The sequence below is a fragment of the Crassostrea angulata genome, chromosome 6 (assembly GCF_025612915.1).
Source record: "Crassostrea angulata isolate pt1a10 chromosome 6, ASM2561291v2, whole genome shotgun sequence".
In the NCBI taxonomy this organism is placed as follows: Eukaryota; Metazoa; Mollusca; class Bivalvia; order Ostreida; family Ostreidae; genus Magallana; species Magallana angulata.
In genome coordinates this window covers 50,579,046-50,603,197 of record NC_069116.1, presented here as the reverse complement: position 1 = coordinate 50,603,197, position 24,152 = coordinate 50,579,046, and the positions used below count along the sequence as shown (strand labels likewise).

General features: G+C 30.3%; 1 protein-coding gene across 1 annotated transcript in view; it reads left to right on the top strand.

The window, feature by feature from the left end:
- Positions 1–14,866, top strand: part of LOC128190564 (uncharacterized) — a 46,426-nt gene extending 31,560 nt beyond the window's left edge. The window contains exons 11-14 of the mRNA XM_052862655.1: positions 984–1,028; positions 1,144–1,197; positions 5,361–5,870; positions 13,637–14,866. Coding sequence (XP_052718615.1) covers positions 984–1,028; positions 1,144–1,197; positions 5,361–5,870; positions 13,637–14,841 — 1,814 coding nt within the window. The 3' untranslated portion in view covers positions 14,842–14,866. The remainder of the gene's footprint in view (positions 1–983; positions 1,029–1,143; positions 1,198–5,360; positions 5,871–13,636) is intronic.
- The last annotated feature ends 9,286 nt before the right edge of the window (positions 14,867–24,152 follow it).

The following is a 24,152-nucleotide window of genomic DNA, read 5'->3' as shown; positions in this document are numbered from 1 at the left end:
GCTCAAAGGATGATTTGCTTTAACTACGTTCTTGTGCTTCTTCTTTTACCATAAATAACATAAAATATACACCAATTATGTTAGTTTTTCAAACGCAAGTATATAAAAACGACGTCTTTTAAAACAGTTTCCATAGTTCTAACACATTATTATTATGAGGAATAAAGCATTAGCCTTGTTGTTCTTAAAAAAAATGTTGCAGCGGGAAATCATTTTTGTTTGTAGCCATTTGTGTTTTGTTGTTGTTGGTTTTTGTTGTTTTGTTTTTTTTGATAAAAATGAAAATAATGGGTGGGCCTTAGTACAATAGAGCGATATGCCTGTCAATACATTGATTAGAATTGTAGTTCTTTAACATATCATGTGACTTATTTTTTCATCAGAAAAGTAAGTTAGGTTTAGAAACGTCAGACGAAATGAATTCACGCAAGATAAACGACAATCGTTTATAATGAAAAAGTCCAATTAAATGTTTAAATGTTTTTAATTTTGGAAATTGAGCGCATTGAGGTACACTTCTTTCACGTAAAGGATTTTTTTAATAAAATACAATAACAATAACTAGTAAGTAATTGAGGGAGAAAATGTACCTTTTAGCTCTCATTTATTTTAATCGCTTTGTAAAGTGGTGGGGGGGGGGCTAAAATAAAGGGAACGGGAAGTAATCCTTGAACCCCTACCGAAAAATTAGTTATATATATTGCATACGATCTTATTTTCGGTAAGCATGGTATTCCATAAAAGTAATTATGTCAAAGATTAAGTATATGCACAAATAAGTGTAAAATTCGGATATTCATTTTTTTAATCTACCGAGGGGCCATATGGCACTATATTCTTTGAACGCCAATTGATATACAGCTAGAGTTGCTCAGATGAGCGATGTGGCCCATGGGCCTCTTGTTAATTCATAAAATGTGAATATCTAGTATTTCAAAATCTAATGTAGCCACATATTTAAAATATATTTACATAATTGGTAAAACACACAGATCCTGTCAAACCAGAAAAGGCTAAAACAAAGAAAGGTAAATATACAAGCTTTTTTAAATGTTCATTTTTTCAAACTGGACTGTTCTGATATATGAAAAAAAATGTTTAATTTTTTTCAAAAACAAAAGCACCTACTTTTCTTAAACTCAGAAATGATAGCAAATACCACAGATACTTGTGATAGAAAAGAAGAAGGACCCAGAGGTAAATAAAATCCAAATGTGATAAAAGATAATAAATGACAGTATATTTTTTCTAGTTTCTTACCTAAACTTATTAATACTGTTTAATGCCTTTGGCATTCAGATAACCCGAGCTTGGTTTATAAGGAACTTAGTCAAAGATTACTTAATAAAACGATTAAAACCAGTTGCAGTTTGTGTACAGTTCATATTATTTTTTTATAATGATAATAATAATTATAATATTAATAATGTTGTTATTGATTTGTAAAAGAGAAATGAATTTAACCTTATTTTATAAACTAAAATTGTTATAAGTTTTTGTTTTAACCAAATTTTAGGTAATACTGTTGGTAGATATTTGATATTCGAAAACCGTTTTACACGTTATATGTACGTGTATGTTTTACACGTTAAACTTTAAATATAGAGACTTGCATCTTAAAAACCCAAAGCAAGCTTTTTAAATTTTGTACTAAGGACTCTTAACTAATTGACTTAGCCATAATAAATAAATCTTATTCCATGACATATAACCTTCAATTTTAATTGCTCAATTTATAAAATATCTGAAAAACATCTTAGCAAGTAGATATCAAATTTGTTTATTTTTTTCAAGTGAAATTATTACTTTGCCCCTCTAAGTTAAGAAAGTTTCATTTTCTTATGAATGTGAATATAACATACATGTATGTTAATTAAAATATATTTTTCAAAGACGCAACAGGTTACTCTTCATCTAATCTAAATATACAATTTGATTATTATATTGAATAAATATGAAATAGATCATACTTAGTGTGTCTACCCAGGCACTATTACCCATTATACATTTTTGTTCCCATAAAAAATAGACACTGATTTAGGGATTGCAAGTTTAAGGCCAAATTTTAAGTGGATAATCTAAAGTATGATATAGATGGTATCTTTTAAATCGAAATAGATAAATAATCCCATTCTGCAAGCACCCTAGAAGTTGAATGCATCATTCAAAATCTTTCCAGAAACCTCTGATTGTAAATGTTGCGAAGTTACTAAACATTGTAAAATTTTGGTTATAACATAGCGTAACAACAGCCAATACAGGATTTAAGTTTATATTTATTGCTTACAGAGATTTCGGTTGCAGAGAATAAGAAATAATAAACTAAGTACAGCACATTGTTCAAATGTTTTTTACCTAGCGTTTTGTACCGAATATCTGAAAAAAATTTTTAGATATGACATATGATATTGTGTTACAATATTATAACTATTTTCATATTAAATCGTTTATTAAACATGTAGAAATTACATCGTGCACTTTATATATACTCTTTCCAAAAATGTTTTTGCATCACCTTTCATAGGGGCCTAAAATGGTTTCCTCAAATGACATGTAGATATGTGTTTGTTTGTACTGATATACATATGAATTTTTGTCCAATATTAATTTTCTGTTTAAATGCTCTCAGTTTAGAAATATTACATAATAAAGTTAACTTTTTTTTTTACCATTTTTACAATTTTTTTTACCAAAACAAAAACCCAGCTTTTTTAAGGTACCTCACTACACCTACACTTTTACTTTTTAAGACACTACATCACAAGATGGCGATTTAAATGATTTCTTAAAATGTTTATATCGTTCGATTGGGTTGTTTTTCGTCGTATCTCAGTGGTTAAAGAATTGGGCTTCTGAACCGCTGATCATGAGTTCGAATCCGCCTAGAGCTTTTGTTCATGTTAACGGAATTAAATTTTTGAAAATGTAATTTTTCATCCAAATTGCCAATATTTCGCTTATTAGACTTAAATACTTCTTACCCATTATGATATCTATCATAATCAAGTAATTTTCTGCTGATTTGAGAAAACATGTCACGGTGTAGTGAGACACCTTAGAGCAGTTCTTTTTTAAACTATTATTGTGTGCAGGCTTCAACGTAGAAAATATTTTAATCAGAGTTATACACAAAAGACTTCAGATTTTGAACGTTTTTTCTGCGCTTTACATTTTCCATTTAAAAAGATCAGAAAAATACATATTATGTTCGATTTTGATTTAAATTGATTTCATTCCTGATTTCAAACGCTATGAAGCATAAATATATATATATATATATATATATATATATATATATATATATATATATATATATATATATATATATATATATATATATATATATATATATATATATATATAAAAGCAGTCTTTATTAAATTTTTTTTTTTAAATATACCTCGGGGTTTTTTTTCATTCACTAAAACAAACAACCTGGGATTTCTTTTTTGAAATACCTCTACTTATATGTTGGATAACATTAAAGCTGTTTATTCCAACTGTATATCAAATTTAATGACGGCTTTTAAATGGTGGTTATGCCTAGTATGTATATGATAAAAGACATTGCAGAAGTTTTACCAGTCAGTGAAGCCATGTTTCAATGAAAAAAATGATGTACAAAATTTGTTTTAAAATCAAACGACACAAAAGGGTACCGCATTATCAAAATATGCCTCTGATGTCGAGGTGGCTATGATTGTTTAACAACTTTGACATCGCTATAAATGAAAGTCATACTGTTTTGGCAAATCAAAAACAAACTGTGTACATTTTGTTTACTAATTTTTCTGAAGTTTGTTTTGTTTACAATCGATGCATAGCATGAGGGTTGAATAAACCCTATCATTCTGGGGACGAAATCAAACGGTTGCCTTTTCTAAACATTTCCATGATGTCGTTTGGTTTTGTTTTTGTTTGTCCATAAAGAAATTATTTTATTTACTTTGATTATTTCTGAGTTTGAAAGGAACTGATCCTGCTGCTTTTAATCGGCGAATGTCTATAACTTTCTAAGATAATTGGGTTCTCTGGAAAACTATTTGATACTGTAATAGCTAAAAATTTGACCCATGTAGCTTTAAATAAAGTTATTGCAAATGACAAAATAAGTGTTTCAAAAACTTATGAATTGATAAAAAAGTAAATTGTTTTAATAGTATATCCGCGTAAGAAATTAGTTTTCGTACCTGTCAACTGATATCTCAAATTATTAAAAGAGTAAATATGTCATTAACAAAGATTTTTTTCACCATATATTTTTTCTTTATAATTTTAAATTTTTTCTACAATATTATCATTTTCTACATTATTACATCATTTTTTAATGAAAGTTTGCATGTGTATTTCTTTATATGTTTTACATGATTTAAAAGTGGCAAAAGAGAGCATGTACGGAGTATAGATCAAATGTCAATTGGTTATATTTTTGTAACATCTTGCTTTTTAATTTTTAATTTTTTTTTAGCTTAATATACATTTTCGACCTATCCATTTCTTTAAAGCATTATGAGCTGCAATTTTCTTGCTGACATTTTTTTGTTACGAAAATGTTATTTTCTACTAAAATGACAAAAAATATCATGGTTTTTTAATATCTGTTTTCCTTATGTTTGTAGGAAAAGCAGTTAAGTAGCCTTAATGGAGACAAAATTGAATTCTAATCGTCCTGTACAAAAATTGAACTGCTATATATATTCTTTAGAAGAGAAATCTTTCTTATGACAAAAAATAACTATTTTTTTTATCATAAAAGTTTAAGAAACATGCAGACTAAGCATACTAGCAGGTTTTTGCAGCAAAATAAAAATACAGCTCATATTACTTCAAAGCGTAAGTTATGCGCAATTGTCATCAATTTTAGTGTCATGGATAGCTCATTACGCACACTTGTTTGCTTCATTTGTGATTAATATGGCATGCAAGATAGATTGATTTGAAATGTGTACCTATTGTTACTAGGACATGACTGTAAGTCATAAGTCATAGTCATAAGTAAATAATATCTAATTCTTTTCATCGCAATTTTAATTCTTCAAATCATAAAAGGATTATATTAAAATAAACACAACGGCAACCAGATGAAAATGATTGGTTTAATTTTAAAATCCTACAAGATAAATGACAAAAAAATCTAAAGACAAAATATGCAAACGTATTAATGTTAAGTATTTAGTATTGAATTTCAAAGATTCTTTTTTTTTTATATTTACAAAAAGAGAAAAACTGCTTAAATTTAAAACATAAAATGTCAAATATACTTTTGTAACTAAATTTAAAAAAAAATAGTAAGAGCATTTACACGAACATAGATACATGTATACATGTATCACTATATGTTTTTCATTTCTCATTTACAGGCAAACTCGATGATCGGGACGTGAAAGTAAAGAAACTGGAGGAGCTTCTGAAGTATCTTGTTCATATATTGGAACGAGAACTTAGTGTCAATGATTTGAAAGAGAAAATGGCGATTCATTCAAAATCTATTGAACAGTATTTCTCTGAACCACTCATAAAGGAACTTCAGAGTGTGAAAAACCCAGGTGACTATAGTCGATTGGATGTCTCTTCAGTATTTACTCTGCTATGTAACTTCTGTGATGGCATAAAGCCACCAAGCAGAGGCTGGGACTATGAACCAGCAGATGATGAAACACATGTTGGTGCAGACATTGAAAGAATAAGATTTATGTGGAACAAGTATTGTGATGATGATTTTGAATTTAAGCACCTTGATGAAGTGTATCTCCGAATGAAACAGAAGTATGGAACTGTAGCAGTTTATGGGGATGATGGTGTGAGTAAATCTCCACTTGAAGATAAAGAGAAAGCTGAAGGTTTTGAAACAGTGAAGTTGAAAATACAAAGTAAGGATAGTTATTTGCCATAAGCAAACTTAGTTTAAATGCATTTTAGATTTACTTGTTTGACGAACGAGTTTAGATGGGGTTGAGTTATCTTTCAATCACAAAAAAATAAGAGTGAGTTGTTTAGAAATCTTTTTCTCAAAAACCAAACAACCAAATTCGCAAGCTGAGGTCACAAAATTATTTTACAGTCGATAAACTAGGTTAATTGGTTGTAAACTGTTGTTAATGGACTACAATTCACACTAAAAAAATATTCTTTATTGCAAAACTCTAGATTAATTTTCTAATAAATTAAGTTTAACGATTGTGAAATAAAATAAAGACATCTTAACTCTAGCTAAAAAATGTAAATTATAGTTTACAGATGTGAATCTATATTTATCAGCATAATCTATTGTTAACGTTTATTTACAGACAGATAATTGTAGAAAAGCATTTGTAAACTATAGTTTACAACTGTTATATATGGCTTTACGGACGAAAATTATTGTTAACAAATCGTTAATTAACTATAGTTTACGGTTCATAAACTTTAGTATAGTTTACAGTCTATAAACTTAGTGTATTGTCTGTGAAACTATGTTTAGCTCATATTTTGTAAGTGTGGCGTGTCATAAATACTTAGGAGAGAAACATTAAAAAATCTTTTCCTCATGAAATTGAAAGGTCATTAAGCTTTTCTGATCAGTTGTTGTCCTCTGTCTGCCCTTCCTGCGTCTCTTCACCCTTCTGTAAGGTTTATACATTTTTTTTTAACCTCTCTCTACAACCAATAGACCAAATTGACAAAACACTACTTTTTAGCTCACCGAGACGAAGTCAAGGGGAGCTTATGCTATACCCTCGGCGTCGGCGTCCGGACCTGGTTAAAGTTTTTGTTGCAGGCCCTGTATCTAAGTTATTACTTGTCCTATCTTCACTAAACTTTCATGGATGGTGCATCTTGACCTACTTATGGACTTGAAAGACTTGGATGCTGAATATGGGTCCTCAATTTCAGATGCTGGAGAAGGTTAAGGTTTTTGGAGCATGTTAAAGTTTTTGTTGCAGGTGCCCTTTGATAGCAATATCTAAGTAACTGCTGGTCCTAACTTCACCAAACTTGCATGGATGGTGTGTCATATGATACTGATGCACCAGACAGGCTTGAATGCTGAATCTGAGCTATGGGTTTCGGATGCTGGAGGAGGTTAAGGTTTTTAGAGCTGGTTAAAGTTTTTGTTGCAGGTGCCCTCTGATGATTATATCTTAGCTACTACTGGTCTTAACTTCACCAAACTTGCATGGTTGGTACGTCTTATGATACTGATGCTCGAGACAGGCTTGAATGCTGAATCTGAGCCATTGGTGTCAGATGCTGGTTGAGGTAAAGGTAGGTTAAGTTTTTTGGAACAGGTTACATGTTTTATAGATAATAGTACTATTTCAAACTTGCATAGCTGATTAAACTATAATATGAATGAATCACAGAGGTAGTTTCAGATGATCTCCATTATCAAGGATGCTTAAAAATATATCTTAGTAAATACTGGTCATAACTTCACCAAACTTGAATGGATGGTGTGTCTTATTATACTGATGCACCTGACAGGCATGGATGCTGAATCTAAGCCATAGGTTTCGGATGCTGGAGGAGGTTAAAGTTTTTAATAGCTGGTTAATGTTTTTGAAACAGTTGCCTTCTGATGATGATATATTAGTTATAACTGGTCCTTACTTCACCAAACTTGCTTTGATGATGCGTCTTATGATACTGATGCACCTGACAGGCTTGAATGCTGAATCTGAGCCATGGGTTTCAGATGCTGGATGAGGTTTTGTTTTTTGGAAAAGGTCACATGTTTATAGATATTAGCTTGCATAGTTGATTAAATTATATTATAAAAGAAATGCAGATGAAGCTTCAGATGCAGAGCCTGATCTCCATTATCAAAGATGCTAATAAAATCTCCTATCTCACTCAAACCTGCTTGATCGATAGATGTGTTTGTTGTTAAATGATATAACATGATTCCTATGGTAAAATATTGTATGATATGATACACTATTGTTAAATATGATACAATATAATATCATATGTTATAATGGAAAATGTTATATGATACGATATGATATTGTATCAATTTTTTTTTATATTTTATGATATGCTATTGATCATAATATTATTATGTATAGTATAGTATATCATGATACAATATTGTATAATATGATATGATATTATTTATTTATTATATTATCACATGATACTGTTACATATAATATTATATAATATTGAATATTGTATCTTATGATACAATATTGTATATAATGTATAAAATTGTATCATACGATATTGTATAATATGATAATGGTTTCTATAATAAACTATTATATCACATGAAATTGTATTATCTGATATTGTAATATATATCATTGTATCATATGATACAATTTGTATAATATAATATTGTATTATATATATAATATTTTACTATATCACATTATATTGTATCATTTGATATGATACAATATTGTATCAAATTATATTGTATCATATGATACAATATCATATTATGTATCAAATATGATACATTATCATACAATACAATATCATACTTTATTATACAATCATATATCATATGTTACATTATTATGATGTATTATGTGATATGATATTGTATTATATAATATTAGGTAAATTGTATTACATATTATGGTATTGTATTATGTGATAAAATACAATTATTCATAACACAATACAATGTCATATCATATGTTACAATATCATATCTCGTCGTTGTTTATTACGGTATTGTAGTGTACTATATGATATAAATTATAAGTATGATAGGATGCAATATTGTATTTTATATTATTGTATTGATAAACATTGTATCTTATAATACCGTATGAAATGAACATATGATTATCATACAATTTTTTAACAAATGATATATGATATTGTGTCAAAACAGTATCCATGAATATCCAAGATCATAAAGAATAATTTTCATATAATATGATAAAGGTGGTCTCATAAAGGTGATGCCTCATAAAGGTGATGCCTCATAAAAGTGATGCCTCGTCTCGGTGAGCTTAGTAATCTGTGATTACCTATTTTTATATTTAGAGTTGTTACCGCTACACTCCCTTCTACACCTATGTCAATGTCTAATGTACAATATTCTTGTACGGTGGAGTATAGTTTTAATATTGAATATTATTATTCAATAACAATGAACAAAATGTGATTATGCTCAATTTAGTTACTTTAATTATGAATATTATACTAAATCGTTCAATTTATATTTGTTTATAACTTTAAAACATATTTCAATGTCGCCATGAGAACAATTATGCTGAGAAAAAAATTAAATTTTGATTACATGATACTAATTAGGCGGCCAGTTATGATATGAGAGTAAAAAATAGCTGTGCGATTCTGCGGAGCTATTACATGTATGAGGGTCTAGTTCATCCACAAGATTTATCTACGTAATGCAGCTTTGTATAACACGAGTTTGTGGTTGAACGAGATAAATTATAAGGTGTTTTTTCGCAGAATAATAAAAATGTAAAATTTCTGATATTTCTGTTATTTGTCGTTCCATCTTAATGATTTGGTTTAAAATAAAAAGAGGTCAACTTAAAAATAAGCTAAACAATTTCCGTTACGTATTAAATATTTGAATTTGTTGGTATTTGGAATAGGCTAACTTCAAACAAAGTCTTATATTAACAAGTGTAAGATTCAATTGGGGTATTTAGATTTACCCTGAGTTTGTTGTTTCTCGATAGTTTTAAGTATTGCAGCTATGTAATGTATGAAGCATTAATAAATAAAAAAAACCACCATTCAACATCAACATTATGTAAGTTAAGGATGACTGCACTTAAGGATATTTAAAAACTGCAGCAAAATAAATGTTAAAAATGGGCATATTTCTTTTAATTTTAGGGATTGCCAATGGCTTTTCTGTAACCTTTATATGTAATTTTATAAATGTAAAGTTCAAATTAACAAAGAACAAAGTTGATTTCATAGGTAGGGGTCATTACACTTTCTTGAATGTGCGTAGGATAATGGGGACGCTCACTTTTTTACAGACTTAATACAAAGGCAGCGCATGTTTGTCTATTGTTCTCCTTTTAATGGTAGTTATATATATATATATATATATATGATAACAAGATAGTCAATCCTGTTTTATTCTTTATGCTATATTCTTGTCGAACTGTTTCTATTGTTATAGTTACTGATTATGAATAACTGTAAGTGACACTCAATACACTGAAGTGGTGGGGTAATAAGTCGACCTGTCAAATGTAGAAACTTTTTGTGATGCTGACCTGTTTACTGGCAAAATCTTCCTTTTGCTAACAATTACACCATTAACTATATAAAAGGACTATATTTTGGCGGAACTAATTAAAAAATTATCCATATAAAAGGACTATATTTTTGGCGGAACTAATTAAACAATTATCTATATAAAAGGACTATATTTTTGGCGGAACATTGACGTAGGAAAACATGTCATGTTTTTGCTGGTCATGAGTCTATTTATCATTTTTAAAACAATAACATTAATGTTGGATTTGTCAAGTAATGTGAACTAATTATAAGATACTTGGGTTTTAGAGTATGTTTTTAAAATATGATATGCTTATCAAATTACATTATAATTAGCTCGTTCTATGAAAAGATTTGTGTGAAAATATTACTAAAATCCGATTTTTTCTCTTATCAAAAGATAAATATAATAGTTTTCTGTCGACTATATCTTAATGTAAAATCTTCCTTATATGTAAAAATCAGAAATATTTTAATATTGGAAGCATAAACAAAAAAATATTTTTAAAATTTATAAAAATTAGAGGAAATGCGGACTAAATAATATCTACTCCAGATATCTATTATTCATTCAACCAGTGAATATATGGATTGCTTTTAAAGACAGTTCTTCGTTAAAGGTCTTTCGATTGTTGCATGACGTCATTAGGAGCATTTCTGGATATTTTACCGGTATGCTATCTGCTTTAATATTAGTGTAATGGGATTTTAATTGTTTTTCAAGTATTTCTTGTCAATCGATTTAACATAGTTCAAGCAAAAGTGTGTAAAAAAATTATTTAAGTGTAATAAAAACCATATTTTTTAAACAATTTGGAAAGTTTGAGCTAAAATTGCTAAATAAAATGAAACACTGATTAAACCGATAGGAGTCGGCGATTTTTATCAATTTTATTTTTTTTTTAAATAAATGAGAAACAGGCAAACTCCTACCAGTGAGCTTCGTGAGCGTAGCGAGCGAAGCGACAGAATGGCAACGAGTTTTCTAGATTTTCTTTATTTTGCTATCCAACCAATATTGAACACCAGACATCAACTCCGTGGTGTTATCTTGTCAATTCCTTGCATTTATATCTCTGAAATTATCCTTCAAACTCATTTTAAATCCATTTTTGTACATCTTGTTCTTAGATAGCGGCCTTTGCCAATTTTCGTGTGACGTCACACTCACTAGACTTGTCAACACTGGATTTTTTCTCATGCGTTTTAACATGGTATGTAATTGTGCGATAAATGAAAGGAAATCCACTTACTAGAGAGACTTTCCAAAGTTGTGTAACATTTAAGGTGTCTTACATCATCCGATCAAAACGATTTTCATATCTGTTTTTAAATTCCCCGCAAAGGCAAGCACTGGGTTACCTCCTTTATTTTTCAAACAAGAATGTTGGATTTAACATAGTATAAGGTAAAATGTTGATTTATCTTACTGTTGATTTGATTATTTTAAAACGAAAGCATCACTGCACTTATTTTTTTTCTAAATAACGTATCTTTCAATTTTATGAATGAAATATTTTCGACTCTGAGTGTGACGTCACACGAAATTGGCAATGGCCGCTGTTGAAGATCGAGATGTTCAGAAATGGAATTAAAATGATTTTGAAGGGTAATTTTAGGGACATAAATGCAAGGAATTGATAAAATAACACCACAGAGTTGATGTCTGGTGTTCAATATCTGTTGGATAGCAAAATAAAAAAAATCTAGAAAACTCGTTGCCATCCTGTCGCTTCGCCCGCTACGCTCGCGAAGCTCACTGGTAGGATTTTGCTTGTTTCTTATTTATTTACAACAAATTGATAATTTGCCGACTACTGTGACCGTACATATGCAATCGTGTAAAGAGACTATATTTTTTTTTACCTGGCAAAGAAAATATTTTTGCAAATTTTCGTAAGAATGTAAAACGAATAAGAAATGAATCATTTTCAGTGAGTTTATTTTAAAATTTAAAAACATTTTTATGTTGCCTAACTGTAGTTTTTCATGTTTGAAATGAATACACTGTAAATGTGATAGATTTAGTTCTAGCAAGTTTAAATGGCGTTTAATGTAAAATACATGAAATTAAGGATTGTGATTAATTTCTATAAAATGGTTCTATTATAAGGAAATCAGTTTAAAAAAATCATTTGATGTTTGATTGGAGAGCAGTCGTTTATATAATTATTCTGATAATGTACCTATGGTAGCTCTTTCAGCATGAGAAAACTATTTGTAACATACCAAAATTTTAGTTCAATTTAATTGTTAACTTTTAAATCTTCAAGTTTAAACTAAAATTACGTTGATTTAATCATAAAAACATCAAGTATGAAGATACCTTAACGAGAGATGACTCTTTGATAAGAAAGATAACTTTTGTAGAAAATAATCTTAAAATATTGGAAATCCGATTTATCAGGTTCACTTATTTTGATCAGTGATTTTTGTGAATAAAGGCATAGAATGTTATCGTATTGGTGTGATAAAAGGGAAGAGAACGGAATTACATAAGATGAAACATCATGCACAGACATGTTATGTTCTGGTAATCACTCATCTCAGATTCAAGTTTTTTTTTCAAAGGCAAAAATATGTTTCTGTTTCCTTACAATAAATAAGAAATATTGACAGTGTTATATAAAAAAGATCTTCGCAATTCGCAGTGACTGTGCAAAATACAAACGTAATAGAAAGTGTGTACAATTTCTATGCATTCTTCACATGATAATGCCATAATAAAATCACTTTCGCTACTTCAGAAGAGATATTCTCAGGAAGCAGATGACGTATATTGACGTTATACTGAGTGATACCTTTTATATACTTTTTGCATTCAACCAATTGTGCTTAGTCATAAAATTCTCGTTACTTTCTTTTTTGCTAGTTCACAAAGCTAAATGAATTTGTAAAAACATAACTTGAAAAGCATATAATAAGATGTGTGAGTTGGAATCAAATTTTCTATTTTGATGGATCAGATGCAAAATCAAAATTTAAAAAAAACCTTAACATTAAAAACGCAAATCATTAAGCACCAGCTAAGTATCCTAACATAATGATCATACCTATTACAAGCAATTTTAAACTTTAATATTTTAATATATTATATTAAGATTTCATGCACCCTACGATATATGATTTTTAAGTTTTTCGCTAAAATGATAAGTTTTATGGTCCTTTTTTATAAAGATTTCAGGAGGTCGGCATTACAAATTATAATTTTTCTACTCCAGAATGAAAGCTTAAAGTTTGGGTATGGCCTATGGTACTCAGTTTACCGTCAAGGCCTATTTGCTTCTTGTGTGTCAAAGTGATAACATTATTCATCGCTAGTAAACTGAAATATTAAGTGGCAAATATCAGTTACTTAAAATAGTTTTTTATCGATCTCATGTACATGTATTTGTGATTTACTTTAACATTGGTACCTTTTATTTTGAAGGTAATAAGCTAAATGAAGATTGCAGTGTGGAGAAAGGCATTGTTATTACAGAAGGCACAACTTCTGCATTAAAAATAATGGATTCCAAGAATGTAGTAATTCTAAAAGGTGCTATTGGATGTGGAAAAACACATGCATTAATGGCAATTCAAAACCACTTCCAAGAAAAACAATGGGAGACAGAATGGGTAGAGTTTCAGAATTTAAAAGAAAACACTTCAAAAGAAAAACCAACAATCCTACTGTGTGATAATCTTTTTGGAAGATTTGGGAGCTGTGTATTTTCTCAAAATGACGTTGATGAAATCGAAAAGATTCTAAAAACAATTGAAAATTCCAAAGACAATATCAAAACTGCCATTGGAGTCCACACACATATTTTTGATGAAGTAAAGACAGATTTAAAGCTAAGTTTTCTACAACAAAAGAATATTACAGTAGAAATGGATAAACTTTCTGCTGCTGAGACATTGCTTATATACAAAGAACAACTTAAAAAAGGCCATTGTAAAACGGATTCCAATTGTTGGTTTAAAACTGTTGGATTTCAGTCAGTGTTAGATAAATTATCAATGAACCAAGGTCAGATTGGAAGTCCTTTCTTAAGTCTTATGTATTGTAATCAGCACGAGCTGTTCTCTGACGAAGCCTTCTCTGTCAACCCTATTCAGACAATGATGAAGCACTTCCAAAGAATGAGACAAGATAAGAATTCACTCTACAGTTGTCTTGTTTATCTGATGTGTGTCCAAGAGCACATTTGTGAAGAAAAACCACAAGAATGGGCCGTTCACATCAGTGCAGATATTACAAAAGATTCATTTAAGAATGCCGCAGCATCTGGTTATGCTAAAATCGACAACAATAAAGCAATTCTTGCTCATGATATTTTGACTGACGTTTTATTTAAATCTGTAGCAGAAACAGAAAACTGTTTATTGCGAGTTGTGCAAAACTCTGAAGTGGATTTGATGCTTCAGCTTTTTAGACCTCCCGGTACCACTCATAGTGACTTACACTGTGATTTTCTGGATGTAAATAAAGATGAAACATTTAGGTCAATTGGAAAAGAATTTGTCTATCGATGTGCTTCCAAATATAAAAAAAAGTGGAAGGACCATCCCTTGTTAACAGAAGATTTTGTGAAAGAAAAATATTCCAGCTATTTAAAAGGGCGACCCAAACATATGAAAAAGTCAAAATGATGAGGTGATATCAATGAGAGAAATAACATTTAGAATGACTTTCTGACATTCTACTAAATTGACTACTGAGGTTGTATTTCATGCACAGATCAAGAAGGGTACGGTGGAGTTGTCCCCATCTTCAATTGGAACATTCATTTAATATACTGGAAAACCTATGCTTCATGTATAAACTAGCAAGAAAAATGTATGTATGGTAATGTATGGTAATGTACGTTGATATTAAACGAAAGCTGTGCCCCGGTGTTTTATATAGATTTTTAATGAACGTGTGATGAGAATTTTTGAGCGTGTTTTTTTAAATTAGCCTAGCACTGTCCTTAAAATACAAAGGAAACTTAAAACATCTGCTACTTATTGATGAATTAGTGTTGGATTATAACAAACTAGCACAAACTTAAACTAAAACTATAAAAGAAATCATAACATCGAACAGTTACATATTTATAAAATTCTTTTTTTTCCTTCTCATTTTATGTATTTTTGTGTCCTGAGGATGGGACTGGTTGTCCTGAAAAGAGCTACATGTAGGTACAGTTTCAGTCATATTTTCCTCGTTTTAGAGTGACTTTTAAAGATATCACAGAAAGTTGAAATGTAATGTTCATTTACACAAGAATACCCATAAATTAAGAATTTATAAATATTTACCTGATTAGACTAATTGTGACGTTATGAACAGTGCAGTTTTGCTTAATTTTTATATATTTGAGCAGAAGACACTAGTTCCTTCGATAATTTTAAAATAGAAAACTATGTTCGCAGCCGTCGCCCACGATGAAACTCACATTATAACTTTACAATGTGATATTACGTAAAATATATTAATTTCGTTTTGGCCGACGGATGCGGGCACATTTTCCTCAAAAAACTATGAGAAAATGTGCTATATTAAATAAAGGACTATATATGATATGGGCCTAAAATAGCCCCCTTAAATGAACATCATCATTTTACGGTAATTCTTTGTTTTCATAGTACAGATACACATGTGATGTTTTTACATTATGTTCAGTTTGATACAACTGCCCACAGTTTAGAAATAGACATCATAAAAACCACCTTTTCCCGCCATTTTTAGCATAAAACAGCTTGTTTTCAAGCAATTTTTCTTTCAGAAAGCATAGAGCGCATGTTTGAACAAACAAAATATTTTAATCAGAGATGTATCTAGCCAAGGCTAATAAGTGACAAAAAAGTTTCCTTGTTCAAGCATGCGCTGTATATTTCCCATTCATAAAACGATATGAAAAATGTCAATTTTTGGCTGATTTTGATTGAATTATAGAAATGGCGTCACTTCTGACGTCATATACTTCTAGTGAGTGCAAATAAAACAAATAATTAGTTGAAAAATATATTTTACATCAACTCTTCTAAAATATAACATAACATTTTATTGTACCCGAAACACTTTAAAAAATGGCGAATTATGGGGGCCAAATTTAACTCATATCATATATAGTTCTTTGACCAAATCTAAGAAATTTTTCAAAATGTTGACGTGATTGTTATTTTTTTAAACAAGATAAAAGTGTATTACTTGGTACTTTATATACACACGTTAAAGATGGTATATGTGTTGTTTAAATTTGATAGCAAAAATTGAAAAAGACAATTTTTATTGCTCGTGTCATTGGCCATTGTAGCGTTCAATGCATGTATATCTTATACTGGCTATATATTAGAATTTCGTATGTACATTATTATGTGAGAACCAATGTTGATATATATATAATACGTAAAGAAGTATATAAAAATTACTTTCAGACTGGATCTCTTTGGAAACTGAAGTTGAATGTTTATGTATAATATTTTTTTATAATTAACATAAAGATTAAATTTACTGAGAGTCTAACATAATATCAACCTAAACCGATTCTAACCTTTTTTTCTTTTCTTTTATTTAAATCTGTGCAGGTATTGCATATTTCTTTTTTTCATGTACCTTTGTATTTAGATTCGAGAAATTGTTAGATTTAGATTATATTTAGCAGTCCAGTTTAAAGAAAAAACAATACATGTTCGAATTTTAATTGTACGACGTATAATACGGCATTATTAAATCATACCATAGGTATGAATAATAAATGCACATCTTTTTACACTTTTTGTCTATTGTTGGCATTTACTGAAACAATTTTTTTTAATTTAAAAAAATAGATTAAAAAAATGGGATGACAAATATTTAATTAGAAAACACCGATTTAGAACATTGCCCACTTGATTTCTTAGTATTATTAATTACAAAAAGATCAGCATTATGTAATGGACATTTAATAATAAATTATTGTTCTCTTTGCATTTATTTAATTTTTAAAAATGTTTATATTAAACCGAAACTTTTATCACGGAATGTCTTTTTATAAACTTAGATTGAACTCATTATAATTATATATTTACATCTACCGAGTGTGATCCTCTTTAATTTATTTCTTACGGAAACGTATAGTTAATTCATAGCTCTAGCCGGACTAAAATCTACATGCCCCCGGCCCGTTTATCGATCGGTCGTAAAAGAATATTCACATAAATTTTAATTGCTTAAACAGCTTGTTGATCCTTACTTCATAACTTTCGATTTATAAAATTGACAAACTAAGATTGACGTTTTACTCAATGACATCCGTTAGTTGTGCTTCTAGAATCCCTTTTATTGTCTCCAATAGCTATATTTATTTGTATTTGTCAGCAGTATCATCAGCAGTTAGAAAGTAAGTTATGGAATCTTCACGTGTTAATTTGTGTTCTCATATTTCACCCCATACCGACCTAGAGAACGGTTAAATTATTGCCAATTAAAGCATTATAGTTAAATTGCATCCGGATATAAAAAAACACAATATTTTCTGGTAATATTTTCCCAAGAAATATCAAACAATAAATCAAATTATTATGTATTTACTTAAAATAAATCAATGATTATTTATTGTTTTTTAACTTTTTTAAACAAATCTGTCATAATTTCATGCAGGCAGCTATTGAAAGATTCCGTTCTAAATTGATTCGTCTGCATATTGCAATATGCAATCCTTATACTTATTTTAAAAACTGTTTCATATAAAAAGGAAAGAAGGAAGTGGTCTTTAGACAGATGAGCGATCTAAAGACCCATTGCTGTATTCGATTGTTTCAAGTTGAAAATGAAAATTCTCTCTAGTCAGTCTAGTCGAACTTTGAAAAAAGAGATTATGAAACTTAATTTCTGCAAGCATTTTATACTACGGAGTCTGCGCATGCAAATATTACGAAATTTATTTTTCACATCCCAATACACATTCCTTCCATACGAATGATACATGTCATTTCTTTGTTATAGCGCATTTATTCGCGTGATTCTTCTGTTTGTTTGTACTTGCACTTCAATTAACAGCCAAAAAAACCCACCAATATTTATTTTTTGCATTTGCGTTATTGCATTACAGAAAGTCCCTCACACACAATATGCAATATTCAACATCAATTTTCTACAATATTCAACCATATCTGAAAACTTCGGATGTTTTCATTTGACAAGCAGCTTGTCATAAATGATCAAGAGCACAATATGACCATTATACTGGTATATTCAATAAGAACCTTATCCAGTACTCATTACCACATGTACAACCATACACTTTAAACTTTCCTGTGCAAAGTTTGAACGCCAAAATGAATACAAATCGAACACGACAAACCTATAAAACCTTATAGCAATATGAGCTGCAATTTTCATACTGAAATTTTTTTTTTACGAAAAATGTTATTTCCATAAAAAAAATAATTTTATTCGAATTCACCGAGTTCAACAGAAATAAATCATATATCTTTTGTACCTGCACGTCATAAGAACTATAAACACCAAAAACAAAAATCAATATTCATCTATTGCATTTGCGTTCTTGCATTACAGAATGAAAGAAAGGATAATTACGAAACATTATGTACTTATGAACCGAATCAAAGTAAAACCTGTTATCTAGAATCCCGCATATCTTTGATGTAATCATCCTTCGCGGACTCTGATTTCCAACTCCCATATCTCTTATAAAATCTATCAATCTATTTGAAACGCCAGAATTTATACAAACTGTTGCGTCACCTGCTCTTGAACTATGCAAACCATACTTTGATACATCTCGAACTATACTGGAAAGTTTCAATAGACAATCCCCGCATTCTTTAATATGTCAAAGGTTTGTTTACCTTTCTAATGTGATAGCCCGACTGTGTTTTGTAAATATTACAAAGAATAAAATGTGCACATTTATTAGTAAATCCACATCATGTAAAGTACATTTCCAACAAACTGACAGGACATAAATCAGTCTGTGTCCTAGCAATTACCACATGTTGATCATCTCTATAAAAATCAGTCTTACTTTTCTCTTTGAAAATAGCAATGTGAGATTGTTCAAAACAAGCATCTGATGTTAGGTAACTCTCTACAACAAAAAAATGGCTACATCATTTACATATGCTTGTAAAAATACATGTAAAATAAAACACACAATAATCACATAATTTTAGATAAATTCAGTTTTGAAACATTACACGAAACAATTTTAAATCAACATTCCCAAACTCTAAATCAACATTCCCAAACTCTGAATCATAGCTTTTACAATTTCAGTTTTCAATTTCTTTATTGCGGAAGACATACGTCTTATAGCACCTAATATAATGGTACACAATACAAAAATATCTGATATAAACCCCTAATATGAGCCCGAACCCCTTATCAACGCTTTTAGAAACAATCTCTTCTTATTATAATCAATCAGTGTTTATTATCTATTTAAGATTTACTATAGTCAGGTACTCTTCACACATTTGCTCTAAAAAAATAAAGTCTATTCATAATCACAAATACAACATTACAACACATGTTTAGAATACCGATGTTCATGTATTACGTAGAAGAAAACAAAACTAACGTAAAATATTTTTTAAAAATCACTTTCCCCCAGAAATGTAAATAAGAAGTATTCATATTCCAACGTTACCTGCCTCCTTAGTCTTTTCCCCTAAAACTATATACATGTATCATTCTTAGATTGACAATTCATTCACCAATGAATATTTATTATATTATTACAACAATTATTCTTTCATGATTATTGTTCATTATTTATCACACAATAGCTTCATTTGAGGCAATGTAAGAGTGTTTTGTGTGTGCTTGCTACGGATATGAAAACATATATACAGCGATATATTTCGGTGTTTATAACTTCAAAATCAGTTCAATAGAGTGAAAATTTAAGTAATATCTTGGATACGAGGTAAAAAAATTCTATTTTTGTTTACAGTGGGGTCATTTTACTAAGGGAGTCATTTTTCATCATGTTAAACATAAAGAAAAATAATCCCTGGGTCTTTTTTCTTCATAAAGATCCAATTATTCTTCAGCAGGGGGGGGGGTCATTATTTTACGTCGAAAAATGACCCCCGGTCATTATTCTACGGGGGTCATTTTTCTTTATTACAGATACTTTGGAATTTCCAACTTAAAGTTTTAAACTTTCCAACCTTTTTGTTAATCTTGAAATTTCCAACTTCAAAGTTGGGAGTTCGAAGTTCGAAGCTGTTATTCTAACTTTAATCTTGGAATTTCCATTTTTTTCTGTTTGAACTTATATCTTGTAAATAAAACAGTATGCAATAAACTGAAAATTCCAACTGTAAGGTAAAAAAAATCAACAGTTGGAATTTTAAAGAAAGAAATTTACAACCTTGCACTATTACGCTTCCGTTCAAAATAGGCTTTCATTTGCACTACGGTGTAAGTTATACATGTACATATCAAAGGTATATTTAGACGACACAAAGAAATTGATATTTATGTGTTTCTAATGAAATTTAAAAGTTTTCAAAGGTAAATCGCACTTTATATTACTTTTTCGTACAATGTATTACTATTCAAAATTGCCAATCATACGAATTGATGAGCGTATATAAACGGAAAGAGATTCGATTACTAACAACAGCTTGATTCTGTGACGATGATTTAAAAAAAAAACGTATCATTTGGTTTGAAAATTAAAATTGATTATATAACATTTAAAAAATTGACATTCTAGATACAACAACTTTTAAAGCTATACACGATGTGATTGCGTAAATTTTGAACGAAGAGGGAATGCATGACTCTAAATTTGATCACATAACAAAGATATCAATTATCAAACAATAAAGGATTCTTATGAGGCGTTCGTACACTATCATCATTCATCGTACATTCAATTGAACTCTTTTCCGTATTAACAACTGCATCCTTTGTATAAAGGGGCTTACCTGATGCCGGGATGACAAAGGGACGTATTTCAAACACTAACTTACCCACCCCTATTTTTTCTATAAACCTTCCTCCTACATTTTTGGCATAAATTGTTACCAATACACACTTTTTTGGTAAAGAACGAACTGCATCTACTTTGCAGTACTTTTATAAGAAAAGGTGTTTATAAATGCCTTTTATTCAAAAAAGAAAAAAGTATGCCCACAGATGGAATCCATGGCACAAAAACAACACGTACGTGTTACACAGCCAACGCTTTAACCTACTGAGCTATCCAGAACTTACACTCTTAGGTGTAAATATAGACCACTATGATAGAAATCTGTTTCCTTATATTTTTTTTACCAAAGTGCGATCCCAGGGCCCCCGAAAACAAAACTTCTGTTTTAATTTATTCCGTTGACTATGCATACCAAAATATCTAAGATACGTTCAAAATGCAAATTCGAAAAAAATAGAAAAAAACAAAAAAATGATTTTTCAAAAGTGATTTTGGGGGAGGGGGGGGGGAGGGGGGAATCCATTTCCCCTATATAAACAATAAAATTTCAATTTTAACTTCCTTGTATCCTTCATATCATGCTTTTTAAGATAAAGTGTAAAGCAGTGATTTACGAAGAGTTGTGCTGCATCCAGCCGTATCGTACATAGATCCAGTAATGTATCTTCGATAGTAATTAGTCAAATGTGTAAGCTTAAAAGGGCCAGTATTCCAAGAAAAATAAAAGAAACAAAGGGTTTTGAAAATACATGTATGCACATCTACATTTTTACGCATTGAATTCTTATTTTTTCTGGATGTCGTCGGTCTTACCTATAATACACCAATGCGGCGCAGACAAATTGATTACCGCACGTTGGCACGGTACTGAATTTGTCTGCACCGCCTTAGTCATGTTAGTGTTATAGGACAGACGACATCCAAATATAAGCATTCAATGCTCATATTTACTTTCATATTGATGTCTTTATACGCGCTCTTTGTCAGATATATGAAACATACATGGAACAGCCATAGTAACATGTTATTTATTTTGCTTCCCTGACTAAAACATAATGCTAGAAACTTTGTAGAGAAAAAAATTATGAACGAGTGATTTGATGATCATTTTTCATAAGTACATATCAAATTAGTTATGTAAGTTTAAACGTTGATTTAATCTTAGGTAATAAATACACTCAAAACGCGTGATGACTTCTATGTTTGTTCCCATGGCGCATGAATAGGCTGAAATACCGATCAGACCAAACCTAACAAAAATTTAACCCCAACTAAACCATGGATTTACTTTTTGGGTTTACTCCGGGTTTACTAGAGTGGGCCAGGAGTAAATCCAAAGTAAACCAAAAGGGGACACAAAGAGTAAACCCCTATCAGAAGAATACCCCGAAAGTAGACGCTACATGTATACTCGGAATATACAAGGGGCAGGAATTACAGGCAGTAGATGGTTAGATAAAAAAAAAGGTCTGCTTCACACTTCAATGCGTACAGTTGACCACAAAAGCAATTCTCAAACAAACCCAAATAAACCCCCAGGAGCCCAAAGTAAACCCCGAGTGGACCCAATTTTTCAAAAAGTAAACCCGGAGTAAACCCAATGTAAATGTAAAGTAAACCCAGGGCTTAGTTGGGGTTTACTCTGGTGATAGGTTGTGTCTGATCAGTACTATAAGTGTATTCACAGGAAATTGAACGCCGCAGATTTTCAATGCAAACATATGAGGAAATATACACTGAATGTGAATATTATATAAACAATGGCTGTTTGGGAGGGTAACAGTTGAAATTGACACCCCTTGAAAACCATTTTCAACCTCTGCGACAAAGGTTTTCGACGGGTGTCAATTTCAACTGTTACCCTCCCAAACAGGTACTATTTCTGATACTGTAAACGTACTACATTTGGCTGTGTATTCTATTTAGCGGTTTTTGGCAGAATGCGGCTTCCGAAAAATCAAGTACATCGCTAAATGCCATGCATATGTGCATAAGAATAGTCACATACAGGAATACGCTAATTCAAATCTACGCCAACTTGTTTAAAAACTAATTTCCGCCAAATATCGTACACGCCGAATATAATACGTTTACAGTATTTCACTGAATATGTTAATATTAAAAGAGAAAAATTTTATGCTTTAAAAATTTACACATAGAAATAACATATAATTTCTGCGACAAAGGTTTTCGAGGGGGTCAATTTAAACTGTTACCCTCCCAAACAGGCATTATTTATTTTATTTTACTGAATGTCTTAATTTAAGATAAATTTTTATGCTTTAGTATATAAAAATAACACGAATTCTACGGCGAACCTTACGCACATAATTTACGCGCATGTAACAATTCGTTGTGTTACCCGTTGCCAAGTGTATTGCTAACGCGGAGGGTAATAAAACAGATTATCAACTGCTAAAACAATCAGATTCCAGTATTTTACATGAAAATATTATAAAAGTTATTTGTTATCCCGGTTCCCAAAACGCTATGTGCAACGGTGTGCATGAATGACATGGTGAGTTGCTCTGGCAAAAATACGCAAATGACTGACCGGTCAAAATTAGAAACATCATCTAATGATTTGAACATGAGTTAGATAATTCAATTTATCACATGTTTATCTCAATATGCGGTGGATATCACTCAAGATCATGGGATAAATTTTTTATATTACACTGTGTGTTCTTACGCGACGTGACGTCAAAATTAAACAATAAGTACATTTAGGCAGTTGATTGACGTAGATTGAAAAAGAAAATAATTAATTCAGTTGAAAAGTGTTGAGTTGTAAATGTGAAGCATTTGATGTGTTTTCAATTAATCAAAAATGTTCGAAAATGAAATGTCTGTTTGTTAAACTTCAAGGAACTTTCTTCCATGCGTAAAGCTGTTGACGTCTTGTAGTAAATGTGTTGTGCGGCTCACAATTACAATTTTTACAGAAAAGGCCGACTTTGTAAAACATGTGATAAAAAGAACCTCTCATGATTTGCAATGGTATATGATTTTTATCCAACTCGTTGTGTT